General features: G+C 39.8%; 1 protein-coding gene and 1 long non-coding RNA gene across 2 annotated transcripts in view; both read right to left on the bottom strand.

Annotated features, from left to right (window-relative positions):
* Positions 1-2372: 2372 nt before the first annotated feature.
* Positions 2373-14597, bottom strand: part of LOC145448795 (protein phosphatase EYA2-like) — a 68376-nt gene continuing 56151 nt past the window's right edge. The window contains exons 13-16 of the mRNA XM_080327245.1: positions 5376-5465; positions 4344-4672; positions 3370-3592; positions 2373-3139 (exon numbers count right to left, since the gene is read on the bottom strand). Coding sequence (XP_080183371.1) covers positions 3059-3139; positions 3370-3592; positions 4344-4672; positions 5376-5465 — 723 coding nt within the window. The 3' untranslated portion in view covers positions 2373-3058. The remainder of the gene's footprint in view (positions 3140-3369; positions 3593-4343; positions 4673-5375; positions 5466-14597) is intronic.
* LOC145448796 (uncharacterized) lies at positions 9896-12921 on the bottom strand. The gene is made up of 2 exons (XR_013918028.1): positions 10581-12921; positions 9896-10100 (listed from the first exon to the last, which is right to left on the bottom strand). It is a non-coding gene; the product is annotated as an uncharacterized LOC145448796 (long non-coding RNA).

Raw genomic sequence — 14597 nt, 5'->3', positions numbered from 1 at the left:
TCAAGTCGAGTCATTTTCAATTCCCACCGAGTCAAGTCCGAGTCCAAGTCAGCGAACAGAGAATCGAGTCCGAGTCATGGTATTATGACTCGAGTCCGAGTCCAAGTCATTGTGTTGACTGCTCAGTTTCCAGTTAAAGTCTTCCTAAACCCACTTTTTATAACTCTGCTTGGTGATATTGAATGGTTCGCATTTATAATATATCAATTTTCCTCACTTTTAGCAGTTTCTGGTCGCATTTTCAAGCACCAGTACCAACAAACGAAATCCCAATAGTGTGTTGGCTTCGAAATTACATTGAAATGTAAGTCTTGGCCGTCAGAATCTCGAGTAAATGACTTGCTTCGAGACATGCGCAATGACTCGAGTCCAAGTCGAGTCAATACACAGATTGACTCGAGTCGAGTCATTTCCGTATTTTGAGAAAATGACTCCAGTCGAGTCGAGTCATCCGAAAATCGTGACTCGAGTCGAGTCATGACTCGAGTCATTACAACCCTGGTGAACACCTTTCTTACACTTTAGATTAAGTAAAACTAGACAGTAGTGATGGAGATAGTGAAGTATATAGTGGAGATAACCTACGAGTAAACGTCGGTGCCACTTACGCAGTCGGCGCTGGTACAAATCCCACTATCCTCCTCGCCCACCGTGTCGCTGTTCTTAACAGTTGGTTCCCACTTTACCAGTGTGCCTCAAATCTTGCTTTGAGCGATGCTAAGTCATTTTCCTTGATCCTCCAAACCTTCGCCCTATCTACGGACCCATGTTAATCCCTACCCGTCCCATATCAACCCCGGTAACGCATAACACAACTTGTGTCCCGGCATGGTTTTAATCCATAGGCGGACCAAACACACCCGGCCTGCACCCATGTCACAGAAGGGAAATGACACGCCATAAAAGTTAATTGCAATATGATAAGTCAAATACAACAAAACGGCTGTTCAAAGAAATAACGAAACTGTCACGACGCATCAGTTTATTTCCAAAGTCATCTAAATCAGGGGTGTGCAAAATTGGTTTCGCCTACGAATAAGGGGCTAATGTAGTTTAATTAGGTATATATATTTGGGTTAAGCTCGATGGACTAAGAGAAATGTCAATATAACACGAAGATATGCACACGCATTTAGCATTTAGATATTCGTTACGTATTTGTTTGTGGTGCAGTTTGAAACCGAATTTTATTGCCAAGCTATCAACATTACCATATCCTAATGAGATGCAATCGCTAGAAAGCTTTTTAAAAGCACGCTTGGCGAAAAATGCTGCACACCCCTGATCAACACTGCCACCAATCAGATACATAGATTTGCGACAAAAGTCTGTCGTATTGATATTCTCAAACCATCAGTATCGCTGATGCTTAAGATATGATAATCCACGGGCATTGGAGATACATTGGAGTCACTGTATGAATGTGACGATTGTAACGTGAATACAGAGACAGCGTCACGGGTTGTCCGTCTCAAGTTTCCCCGCTGGCTACGATTATTTTGACCCATGCGTCCAAGCGAACAGTAAAACTACTAAAATGTAGCTTAGTAATATCAATGGATCCCTCTGGAACAGATTACTGGAATCTCTGATTTACGGGAGACAGTTTTTCGATTGAAAATACAGCACTTGATAATCACGACTGTTATGATATGACACCGGCTGAGTGGAATTGAGCTTCAAGCTGCTAGCCCACGAAATGGTGTCATGAACTTCATACATAAAAAACACCAATCGAAGCAAATATATGAGAAAGTACACAAAGTAAGAAAGGAATAAATAGGAAAAGATGTACCGAGATCGAAAACAAATTAAAATGGCACACGGATAGAATTAACGATAAGTAGTAAGAATCGATGACTGCGCACACTGCCGCCGTGACGTAGCGTGCTCAATGTCCATGGTCAGCACTCATCTTATCAGTTTCAAGACGTCAGTAGTTAGTTCAATGGTGGATACATCCCCAAAACACAAGTAGTACGGAATGAACCTCGCGCGTACATGTAAAATGGTCTCGGTTGTGACCTAATTGGTATTAGGAATATTTCGGCTGACACTCGATTACCCATCAACAGACTTGTATTACTAGATAATTCTAGCTAATTAGACTGAGAGAAATACCGGTAATATAAATCTAATCTAATTTGTGAAATGTCTCTTTGCTGTAATTCTAATTGTAATCTAATTTGTGAAATGTTTCTATGGTCTAATTTTATGGCTAGTATAATTTCCGGTTTTCATGCAACTTGAGATCTGTACAGTGCCAAGCTTGCTGTGCAGACATCTGCTATTCTCTAATTTGGAAAAAACTGTGTAGCTATAATCTTAATTTTAGTCGAATTTGGAAAAAACTGTGTAGCTATGTTATTTACTTTTACTCTAATTTGGACAAATCTGTGTAGCTATAATCACAATCTTCGTCTAATTTGGAAAAAAAACTGCGTGGGTACAATTTTAATTTTAATCGAATTTGGAAACCACTGTGTAGCTGTAATTTTTATTCTAATCGAATGTGGAAAATACTGTAAAGTTATTATTTTTATTTTAATCTAATTTGGACAAAACTGTGTAGATACAATCATAATACTGGTGTAATTAAAAAAAAACTGTGTAGCTATAATTTGAATCGAATTTGGACTAAACTGTGTAGCTATTAATCTAATTCCAATCTAATTTGGAAAATATGAAAATTTTCCAGTTGGCAAAGTCTGCCCCTGACGAGTGTCAGCCGAAAATATTCGTGTTTTTCAATATCAATATATTATGCAATTGTGCACGTGTTTATATCCGTCACAACGAACGCTACACCACGCCGGCAGCGCGAACAACCGTTACTTGCGTCGACGGGGATGCATATTTTCGTAACAGCATTGCGCGGAGGATAGAAAATATACGAGACGCCGATTTTGAATACGCATTGGCAATAGCAACTTGAACACGCACTCTCCCCCGACTCGGGGCAGGACCCATTTTCGCGTCACGAGAGTCTTTATGACGTCGTCCGGCTGTCGCCTGGAATTTGTCAAGTCTTTTTTTGGACTGCCGCGCGTTGGTTGTGTCACAGGTATTCTTGGTCTAGCGCGTGGTGCAGCGCCATCAGGTCGGAATGCGTTGATATTCGCCAGAACGGCATGTTGTGCTGCAAAGGAAATTGGTTGCGTCAATAATAATTCCTGATATCTATTACTGCCAAACTCCTGTGAAAAACTCTGTAGCTATCATTCCAATTCTAATGTGATATAGAAAGAAACTGTGGCTGTAATTCAAATTCTTATCTACTTTGGGAAAAGACTGTGTAGCTATTATTCTAATTCCGATCTAATTCGAAAGGCTAAAGGTGTTCCAGTTGTCCAACCCTGGCTCACTCACCACTTTGGCCGCGTTTTCCTCGTCTCGCCCGTCTCCGACCGCCACGTACGTGACGTTAGAGCCGAACCGCTGAATGATCCTCTCGAAGCAGCTCTCTTTTCCGATTTTGGTGGCGGAGTAAATGTTTTCGATGTTGAACACGCCGCCCAGCCCGTACAGCATCAGCTTGGCCAGGGCCGGCACGAGTTGCGTTGTAGTGGCCAGCACGTTCACGCAATGCGGCCTGTGTACGAAAGGGAATATTTAAAGGCGATTGTCGCGACTTGAAAACGACAATAGCGGCTGTCTTACAAACGGACTCATACAAACTAACAATCTAGCTAGTTTGTCGACTGTCAACAATCTACTGTTTTGAGAGTATCTTTGGTTCTAGTTCCCGTTGCAGAATTCTATTAGTTGCTTGGGAATTGTATTTAAAGGTCGCTAGTTATGGTTCTATTTCTAGTTCTATTTTTTAAAGTGATAGTTCGAATTCTAGTTGTGGTAGCTAGTTTTGAAAAGTGGGTAGTTCTAGTTCTATTCGTGAATTTTGAGAAGCGAGTAGTTCTAGTTCTAGCCGTGACCTTTGAAAGTGAGTAGTTCTAGTTGCGAATTTTGAAAAATGAGTAGTTCTAGTTTTAGGTATAGTCTTGAATTTTGAAAAGTAAGCCGTTCGAGTTCTAGTTCTATAGTTGGTAATTTCGAAGAGGGAGAAGTTCTAATTCTAGTTCTAGCTGCAACTATTGAAAAGTGCCCAGTTCTAGTTCCAACATTAGCTGTGATTTTTTAAAGTGAGCAGTTCTAGTTGCAAGTGTCGAAAAAGGAGTAGTTCTAGTTCTAGTTCTAGTTGCAAGTGTTGAAAAATGAGTAGTTCTAGTTGCAAGTGTTCTAGTTCTAGTTCTAGTTGCGCATTTTAAAATTCCAGTATAGTTTGTACAAATAAGCCTGTGGGTAATACTGACATCGCTTAGTCACACACAAAACCAACCCCTCACCTCTGATTAATAATATTAAGCGACTTCATCGCCAGCGTCAGCCACGTGTCCGTGACCGTCTCCAAATCCTGCCTGATCTGCAGCCACGAGTCTCTGTCTCTCGGCGCCAGCAGCGAGCCCACGTTGGCCGCGTACCTCTCGTAAATCTCCTTGATGCGCCTGTACCGAAACGCCAGCTTGCGCATCCAGTCCACGCCGCCGCGCACGCCCCCGGCCACGCACACCCCGCCCGACGTGGCCCGGAATCCGTCCGTGCCGAAGTTGTAGTTGGTGAGGTCCTGGCCGTTGTCGTCCGAGGAGATGTCGTCGATGTGGACTTGGTCGCATTCCTGGAAATGAATCAGTGTTAGTTAATATGATTGAATAGTACATTGACATTGAAATGAACCCGAATATTTTCGGCTGACACTCGTCAGGGGTAATCGTCAGCAACTAGTCGAGAATTGGAAAGAACATTGTCTATCAACAATCGTATCACTAAATATCACGTCACAGACATGAAAATATGATATCAGAACTCGCCCTGAGTAGGAGACACGATCAGAGGTTGTGAGTAACGAAGTATCTCTGCTTCTTGAGAGTACTCAAGTATATGTTTATTCACTTGAACTACACACTACAGTTTTTAGGTGAAACCACATATTTTCACAAATTCGATTCCGTAATGCAGAAAGTAGTTTTGGGACTACTCCCACTTATTCTTGAACAGTTTTTCGGAACAAAAGTACTTTTTACATATCGATTCTCAAAAATATATAATGTTTTGGGGATAAGATCGCTTTTTTGAGCAAAGATTTCATAGAAAACAGCGTGAAATATCACCTGTATCACGGTAACTGAATATATTTTTTTAATTGCAGCTATCTATAAATCTCTTGCAATTTTGAAAGTAGCCAGCTACGATTAAGCACTAAAAGTACGCAGCCCCTCAACCAAATCTACTTTTTTGAAACTACTTGACAACGGCTACTTCTACTTCTACCCGAGCGGCAATGCTGACTAGATTTTAAGTACCTCTGCAACACAACTCACCTCGAGATCGTTGAAAAATAAATGAGTGTCGGCGAGATTAAAAATCAGTTCCTCCATCCGTAAGCCAAGGCTGCACGATAGCGTCGCGTCCTGAAAGGGAAATATACAGTCTCAATCATCGACATCGGTTCGACGTCTCGATTTTGAACGCGCGATGGCCGAAATAAAACCAAATTATATATAAATCGGTGGAGGACTGGTATAGTACTTGCTTTGTGGTCGCATTTTCAGGAAAACATAACTTGGGTTAGATTTAAAATTAGAGCAAAGAAACATTTCATAAATTAGACTAGAATTATCTAGCCGCGACCCGCGGAAACGATCGTTGAACTCGCGATAACAACCCGAGTACGCCTTTGAGCTACACGCCATCGACATTAACTTCCTGCCCTGTTGTACCATAGAACATAAGGGATTCGATATTTCGATGTTACAACCCCAGGGCAAGCCACGAAACCCGACCCCAAGACGCGGGATCGAATTGCATGTAATTCACGCGTTCGGAACACGCCGTACCAGCAACCGCGCTGGTTCGCAGGCCTCACCCACACAGAATAAAGCCGCTTAAAGTGCCATTAGAATGTTCGCGCATCATTCCAAAATCGATTTCGACGCATATCTGTCAACTCGCATCTGGCCTGGAAACGTGGCCTTAATGGGAAAGCAGTTTACGAGCGGATGTGAAGATTTGAACGTGACTTTGGGGTCGCGCGGGCATCGTTAACACATATCGAACGCACTTGAAACTGCATACCATAAAGTGAATATCAAATTACCACGGCGAGCTAATCCAGATTATGCGTAGCCCAATCAAAGTGAACGCGGCGTATTTCGGGTCGAATTTGATATAGACTTATAAAGCGGTGTCGTATTCTGACAATATCGTGACTTTGTGGCATGTTATTTCTTGTAATTGATAGGTCGGTAATGTTTTTCCACAGCGCAAAAACTGGTCGATATTGTGTCCCATCTATACACCAAAATTCTATCACGCAATATCGCGAAAGGGACTTTGTTGCAATTGATACGCCAGTAATGTTTTTTTACAGCACGATAATGCGGTACATATTTTTGTCTCATATATATATACAAAAATGTCGCGTGATATTTCTTGCAATTGATACGTCAGTAATGTGTTTCTATATCACGATAAACTGGTATTGTTGCTCTATGACATATATACAAGAATTCCATCACAAAATATCGCGACATGTGAAATTGTTGCTTGATACGATTGTTAATATAAAATGTCCTTTCCGATTACACCTGACGAGTGTCAGCCGAAAATATTCAGGTTTATTTCAATGTGTATTATTTTATTGTATATTGAAGTTTTGTATCTCCCAGAAGCTATGCGTGATATTTCTTGAAAATTGATATGTCACTGATGTTTGTTACGTCACCATGAACTGGTACATATTTTGTCTCGTATACACAAAAGTTCCATCCGACAACATCGCGTTATGTGACTTTGCAGCACGTTGTTTTTTGTAATTGATATGTCGTTTTTCGATATCGGTCGACATTTTGTCGCATCTAAATACCAACATTCCATCCCGCTAGATCACGGACATAATTGAGCATTGACATTATTGATATCACTTCAAAAATTGTGATGATAAAATACCAGTGTGAAATGTGAATTCTAGGCCTAGTACAAACCGCATCATCGCATAGCCAATTGAAATTTCAGAATTCAATAAAGAAAATTATTTTAAAAAAATTCGAATTTTACAGTCTGTGCAATCGTAGTACAATTACTCAACAAGCAAACGCGTTTGATGATAAATCTTTTACGCCGACACCTTTTCCCACAAAAACATGCCCCGAAAGTCGGCTTTTCTTCGTCAGTCAGAGCCTAACAGACGCCAAGCTAGCCAGCGGTTGCGTGCGGTCCGGTGACAGTATTACGTCACAGAACATGCCGTCAGGAGTATCAAGTTTGTGAATGGTTCTGCTAACGATGGCCTGCGCGGCCACAGATTGAGATACGCTAGTTTTCATTAGTGTCGAATGTCACTTGCACTATAGAATGTAAACGTTTACATTCTATACTTACACAGTCGCAGTGCCATGAGAATTATACATCTATTGTGTCTGATATGGGAGCGTGGCCTTAGAGCTAAATTTGGCGATCAGAAATCAGTCTTATGATAAAAAGACTGCGAATTTGTGTCTTTCAGTCAGGTCATATCGTTGATACTCAATGTGAAGCAGTAGATTTTAGCCACAAAGCTCATGCGCTAAAGCCGCCATTTTGATATCGCGACAGCTTCGGGTACGCGAAAATAGTGAATTCAACTTTACAATAATACCCATATTTGTGTTTGTGGTTTATAGACAACGGAATAGATTGCCACACTATAGAGTTTGGTCAACGATGATAGACTTCACTGCTTGCCATGGAATTTGTCTTCCGAAGAAGTATACGCACACTTAAAACGAACTGTCACAGGTTAACGATGGATTAATACGTCTCTAAATACCAAAAAATAATATTTTTCATTGACTTCATTTTGATACCACAGCGGGCAGGAGCTATCGTCACCACGTTTTTCAGACTCCGTACGCACCATGGGGCTAATGAAAAAAAAACGGCATAGCTATAATTATAATTATAATTATAATCTCATTTGGGACAAACAGTGTCAGTTTAGTTTTAATTCTAATCTAATTTGGGAAAAATGTGTAGGTATAATTCTAATTCCAATCCAATTTGGCAAAAACTGTGTAACTATAATTTTAATATTAGTCTAATTTGGAAAAACCGTGTAGCTATAATTTTAATTCTAATCTAATTTGGTAACTGTGTAGTTTTAATTTCAATTCTAGTCTACTTAGTAAAAATGTGTAGCTACAATTCCAATTCTGATCTAATTTGGGAAGAATTGTGTAGGTATAACTTCAATTCGAGTCTAATTTGGAAAAACTGTGTAGCTCTAATAGTCTAATTCTTGTTCTAATCTAATTTAGAAAAGGTTAAAACTTTGTAGTTGTCAATGGTCTGCATCATACACACTTGGCCTAACGATTCGCATCAATTTTCCGGGACGCCACGCCAAAACCTTTCCCGTAAAGCAGTGGTTCTTAAACTTTTTTAGACACGTCCCCCTTTATGACTGTGAAAAATTTCGCGCGCCCCTTATCGTCATATTACAAAATGCAACCAGAATGCTAGCAATCCCAACGGATAGTTTCATGGAATGGAAGGTTATGACTGTTGATGAGAGAATTCCCGAATATGAGATTCTGACTATACAGAGAGTAACAACAATCAATCGTAGGTAAATCTCGCGGAGCGCGACAAAATTTTTCAGTTAACCGCAGCTTCGCGCCCCCTTCAGATGCTTTCACGCCCCCCAGTTTGAGAACCGCTGTCGTGAAGTCAAAAATCAATTCAATACGCGCCATGGTTCGCCACCAATGCTTAAGGGCGACGGTAAAAGCCTCCTGCATCGTCGTGGGTGAAATACGCTACATCATAAACACAGAACGGACGATAGTCATTCCCACGGTTGCGAAGCCCTCGTGTTTGGCTGCGGGTTAATGGCGGTGCGGCCTACGGGCGACTGCATTATGGCTGGAATGGGCGTTAACGTGTAGTCGATATAGGTAGAAGTTCAGCCCCGTGTCAAAACAGGACAACACAAGGGTAAGGTCAGTTCTGTGGATAGTTACGCATGGTAACTGGGTTTTATTGAATATTGTGGTCACATCATCAGCGTGCACCCAAAATGCGCTTTTCCCATCGTAATTTTTAAATTTTGATCTCTAAATCGTTTGTAACTGACACGACATTGCTGGTTGAAGAAACATTGAAGGCATTCTTTGGCAACCAAATAATATTGTTTAATTTGTGAGATTTTATATGCTATCATTTTAATTCTAATCTGATTTCCGGTGTTCCTGAGAATACTACAGGACGAATGTGAGTGTGAGCCAAGCTCAGTGTAAAAACATTTGGTACTGTCATTCTCATGATGCTTATGAAAATGACATCTGCGAGATTCGATATTTAGTCAACTTGATTTTGTTACACTTCTTGTTCATTCGGAATGTAATTCAATTTCAAGTCTTTAGCTTTAATTCTAATTTTAATCTAATTTGGAAAAATCTGTGTAGCTATAATTCACATCTTAATCTAAGTTGAAAAAACTGTGTTGCTACACTGTAAAAAATAAAAACCTCGATTTACCGCGAAATGTTTGGAAGCACGGTAGCCAGACATTTCGTGGTAATATAACATTACCGTTAGTCAACGTAAATTTAACTTACATTCGTCTGGTAATCTGACTTTACACACCAGACTGTAATGTTACAGTCTCCCGCGGTATATCCAATCTACATGTTCACCTGTACATTTACGACCGAGACTGTAATTTTACCGTCTACCTACCTACATGCTGTCCGTGTAAATCAGGACTACATATCAGCTTGTTAATTCGCGTACATCCATACCTATCGCAAAGCAACGCATTGCTAAAATATCGGAAAAGTTTCTTCACACTCCCAAAACGACATTGGTACAAACTGTATATTCATTCATGATTCACGATGAAATGGTTATCGATGGAAAAGTATTGCTGCTGGAGGTCTAATTCTTCTTTAGGAGACATGCAGTAACACGAGTGGTCTCAAGAAAAGGTGAATTAATTCCACCACCGGCCAAACTTCCAGTTGTTTCTTTTTCTCGTCCGCATTCCTTCTGTGTAACATGCAGTTCCACTGAAAAGAATTCATGCATAAGTCGCTATATTAAGCAAAGTTGCTAACCTAGACATGACATTAAAAAGACTAAGACAAATGGGCTAACAAAAATATAACATGTTTCGAAGTACCGGTACTGGTACATTGTGGGATGACGGCTCCGCATTTTACATGATATAGCAGAGATTCAAGACATACTTTATCTAATGTATTGAAGCAAAAGGTTCCTCATTTGAGGTGGCGTATGTGCCAAACAAATCCAGCAGTGAATGAAAACATCTCTATGGTATGGCCCGAAAATGACAGTAAGAAACCAACAGTTTCAACTCCTCCGCGGCGGAGTATGTGGTGGCACAGGTCACTATATAAGTCGACTAATATCCCAAAATAGAACAGAAAATGCGGCGAATGAAATATTTCAATCATGAAATCAAAGTCTTCCCGGTGGTGTTCACAGTCGTAGATATTCACGGTAACAAATGCTATGTAGTACTGTACCTTTTACGATGCGTACCCCATTCAGCATTCCTAGTATTCTTCAACGATCGTGTCCACTTTCTTCAAGCACAACAAGCTTCGCTCCACCCTCTGCTCAAATCTCAATAATGGCCACTGGCCAGACGACACTCTGGCGATTTCGAAATAAGTGATATATTCATCCGCACACATATGCCACCAATAATATTTACTGGCCACGTTATAATCTTTGATCTAGGTCGTGTTTTCCATACAGAAACATTTATTATTACATATAGTCCCTTTCTTTGTCATCTAATCTCGTATAAATTGATATTTATTCCAAGTGTTGTTCACTACTTACTGTACTTACTTAACCAGACGCTGCTTGTGATGTCACAGTTGTGCGTTGGTTGTTTACAACGAATCTCAGAAACCCAGTAACGCGTAACGGTAACCTAATGTAACCCATTACTGGTCGCCTTGTCCGCCATTAACAAATGATCAACTGGGCATGCGGTGCTGATATTTCTAATTTCCCAAACAATATTATACATTCTAAACTGATTTTCAAACTTATCAGTTCTATCCGTGACAACGAATGTAACCAGCGAGACCGGCCGTATAGCCATAGCCTTAATATAATATAATGGCCAAGGTGTCAAACCACATTAAGCTACAATTGCCAGTTGTTTCTTGTACCCTACTATATACTATACTGAAATTGGTACTAGGGCCACCAATTTCCGTATGACAGACCCCAGTTTCGCGAACGAGGTTGAATCAGGTCAAATCACCACGAGAATGATATATCAGTAACATTCAGTTCCCCATATACATTGGCTGCAGCGATCCTGAAGCTAATCAATTTTGCCAATAGACCGGTAAACTTCAGTAACGAGTGACTGTCAGTAATTTTGCGAAGAAATTCTGGTAACTTGACTTCACAGCTAAATTAAGGTAATATTACATATCAAAATGTAAAATTACAAGCTACGCTCAGTTATTGGCTGCGACCGGTAATTCGTTGTAAAATTTACAGAGATTTCCCAGTAAATCTACCAGATTTTTTACAGTGTATAATTCAAAATTTGATCTAATTTGGGAAACAAAGTGTGTAGCTATAATTCCCATTTTAATCTATGTCGGAAAAAAACTCTACCCCTATAATTCCAATATCAATGTACTTTGAAAATAATTGTGTAGCTATCATTCCAATATTAATCTAATGTAGAATAACTGTGTAGCTATAATTCCAATATTAATCTAATTTGAAAAAGAAAACTGTGTAGCAATGATTCTAATTGTAAGCTGATTTGGAAAGCACTCAACAGCTTTAATTATAATTTTATTCCAAGTTGGAAATAACTGTTTAGGTGTAATTATAATTCAACTCTAATTGGGAAATAACTTTGTAGATGTAATTCTAATTCTAATCTAATTTGGGAAAACTATTTAACCCTGATAGAAGGGCCCGCAGATTGGGCCAGCCTTGTAAATAGCTACATACACTCGTAATCGTATAATATTTTGGTATTACTATATTATCGAGGTAGAACTACAGAATTCTGAATACTGAAATTGAAATAAAGTCCGAATTATAAAGAAATACAACAAAAAATCCAAGTTTAGCTCATGACAAATCAGATTTTATTTTAACAAGCACGAAAATACAAATGTATGTACAAGTGCAACAAGCTTGGATCGTTTCGGGCTATACAGTTCTGTAGGATATTCAGTATCAGATTAGCATCAACATGGGAGCGTATAGAAACATTTCACAAATTAAGTTAGAATATCTGCATTTTGCACTAATAACTCGAATTAGATAACTCTGGATATGAGATAGTTAAGTCTGAATTTGTCCGGCATAGATTCATTCTCGCTTCGCCGGTTTACCGTATGCATTCGTCAGAGAATTTCCAATCTCCTGCCGCTTTAAAACACGCTTTGTTTCCGTACGCGTGATGCGTCCCAGGTAACAATTAGACTCCCATCGGTCAATTTTGTTGACGGAATGTATTTGGGGATGTCTGCTAAGTTTGGGTACACGTCGTTGGGATTCGCTAATGGGGGATGACCTTTGTTTGCCTTGTTCCAACACGGCTTGTTTACATACGGGGGTCCGCCGGGTCGGTGACGGAGTTGTACAGTTTGCGTACACGTCTATCCGGATTGACGCGGCTGTTTATGTGAGCGGCGTGTCCGTGACCACAACTTAATGCGAGTTGGACGATTTTTCTCACAGCGGCAGGCGTTGAAGTCTCGCGCAATCACAGCAGACTTGGATAAAGATAATTCTACTTGTGTAATGGCGGTATTCTTAAAGAAATGTTTCAATGTGATAATAGTAATTCTGATGTAATTTTTCTAACTTTCCGGAAAATGCTACAGGATAACTGTATAGTGCGAAACGAGCCAAGCTTGTTGTACGGACATTTGCCATTCTCGTGCTTATAAGATCGAACTATGATTTGGTATGAAGTGATTTTTTTGTATGAATTTCCAAGTTTTTGCGAATTCTGCATTTCTGATTCTAATCTAATCAGGAAAAAAACTGCGTGGCTGTAATAGTAATTCTAAACGTATTCGGAAAAGCTGAGAATATACTATCGGGGCACAAAAACTGCAGCAGCACGACATCAGTTTCGTTTATACTTGCCTGGAATCTCTGCCACTTATTGATCAATTGCTCAATATGGGTTCTATCATACAAGACTTAGCTAGATAATTCTAGTTGTATAATTAGACTAATTAAGCGAAATGCCGTTAATCTAATTCTAATCTAATTTTTGAAATGTTTTTTTGCTTTAATTTTAATTATAATCTAATTGCTGGTTTTTATGAAAATACTGCAGGAGAGCTGTATAGTGTAAAACAAGGCAAACTTGCTGTATATACGGTATTTACGGTGAGCACAACTATAATAAATAAACAAAGAATCGGTCACCGTAAATACTATTTTATTCAAGTCCAAATTTTTCAACGGCTGTAACTCCGCTTGCACTGGTTGGAATTGAACCAGATTTGGTGAGCATCGTTTCTATAGACAGCCTAACACTTTCATGGGGTGAACAGAAAATTTTCAAATTATTTATTTTTATATAATAAATAGAAACTTTCTTCTCCTGTAGCAAAGTGGTTACAGGCCGGAATTGAACCAAATTTTGTGTGTAGGCTTAAATTAGGTAACCTAACATTTTTATCAAGTAGCCAGTACGATTTGAGAAAAAAATTAATTTTTGAAGAACCCTAATTGTCCAATTCCGCACCCAAGCGGCTTCCGAATAAATTTATCGATCAACTACCGGCATTATTTATGCCTCTACCCGTGATTGCTTTACGGCCACCTGTACCCTCTAAAAGCACGATGCTCCGTTACGGGTTTTAGTACGCGGGCTGACCGAAACACTTGAGCCGCGACCTAAGCAAAGCTTTAGCCCCGTCGTTAAGCTTTGTGTAAATAAGATTTCTCGGTGCGATTAATACGATGCTCGAACGGCGGTGTGGGAAAATTCAGCGGCCGTATTTAACTTTTCAGGAAATAAGCAGCCGAGCGCGACTGTCTAGCGAGCGCGGCGTCGGTGGTTGCTATTTTTTCCCATGGCAAAGGTCAGAATTTTGAGAGAAAAGTAACGGCGAACGGGGGCCGTTAAGGTTTTAACTGACGTGTCAATTTTCCAAATGAGCATCCCAGATAATACTGGAGCTGCATGATTTTCTATTAGAGCTTGTTGGAGGTTCAGAACTTCAGGGGTAATCGTCAGCAACTACTGGATAATGGGAAATATTATTGTATATCAACAATCGCATCACTAAATATAAACAATTTGGTGATACGATTGTTGACATGCAATGTTCTTTTCAATTATCTACTAATCGTAATCGTAATTTCGTGATGCGATTGTTAATTGACAATGTTCTTTCCAATTCTCTACTAGTTGCTGACGATTACCCCTTACGAGTGTCAGCCGATAATATTCGGGTTCATTTCAATATAAATACATTAAGCAATTGTATCCCGAATTTATGTCATTCGTGAGACTTTTCAGGGGATAT

Source organism: Botryllus schlosseri, chromosome 10 (genome assembly GCF_051294905.1).
Source record: "Botryllus schlosseri isolate E-star chromosome 10, Bs_hap1, whole genome shotgun sequence".
Taxonomy (NCBI): Eukaryota; Metazoa; Chordata; class Ascidiacea; order Stolidobranchia; family Styelidae; genus Botryllus; species Botryllus schlosseri.
The sequence above is the reverse complement of the archived record's forward strand: the minus strand, read 5'-3'. Positions and strand labels throughout refer to the sequence as shown.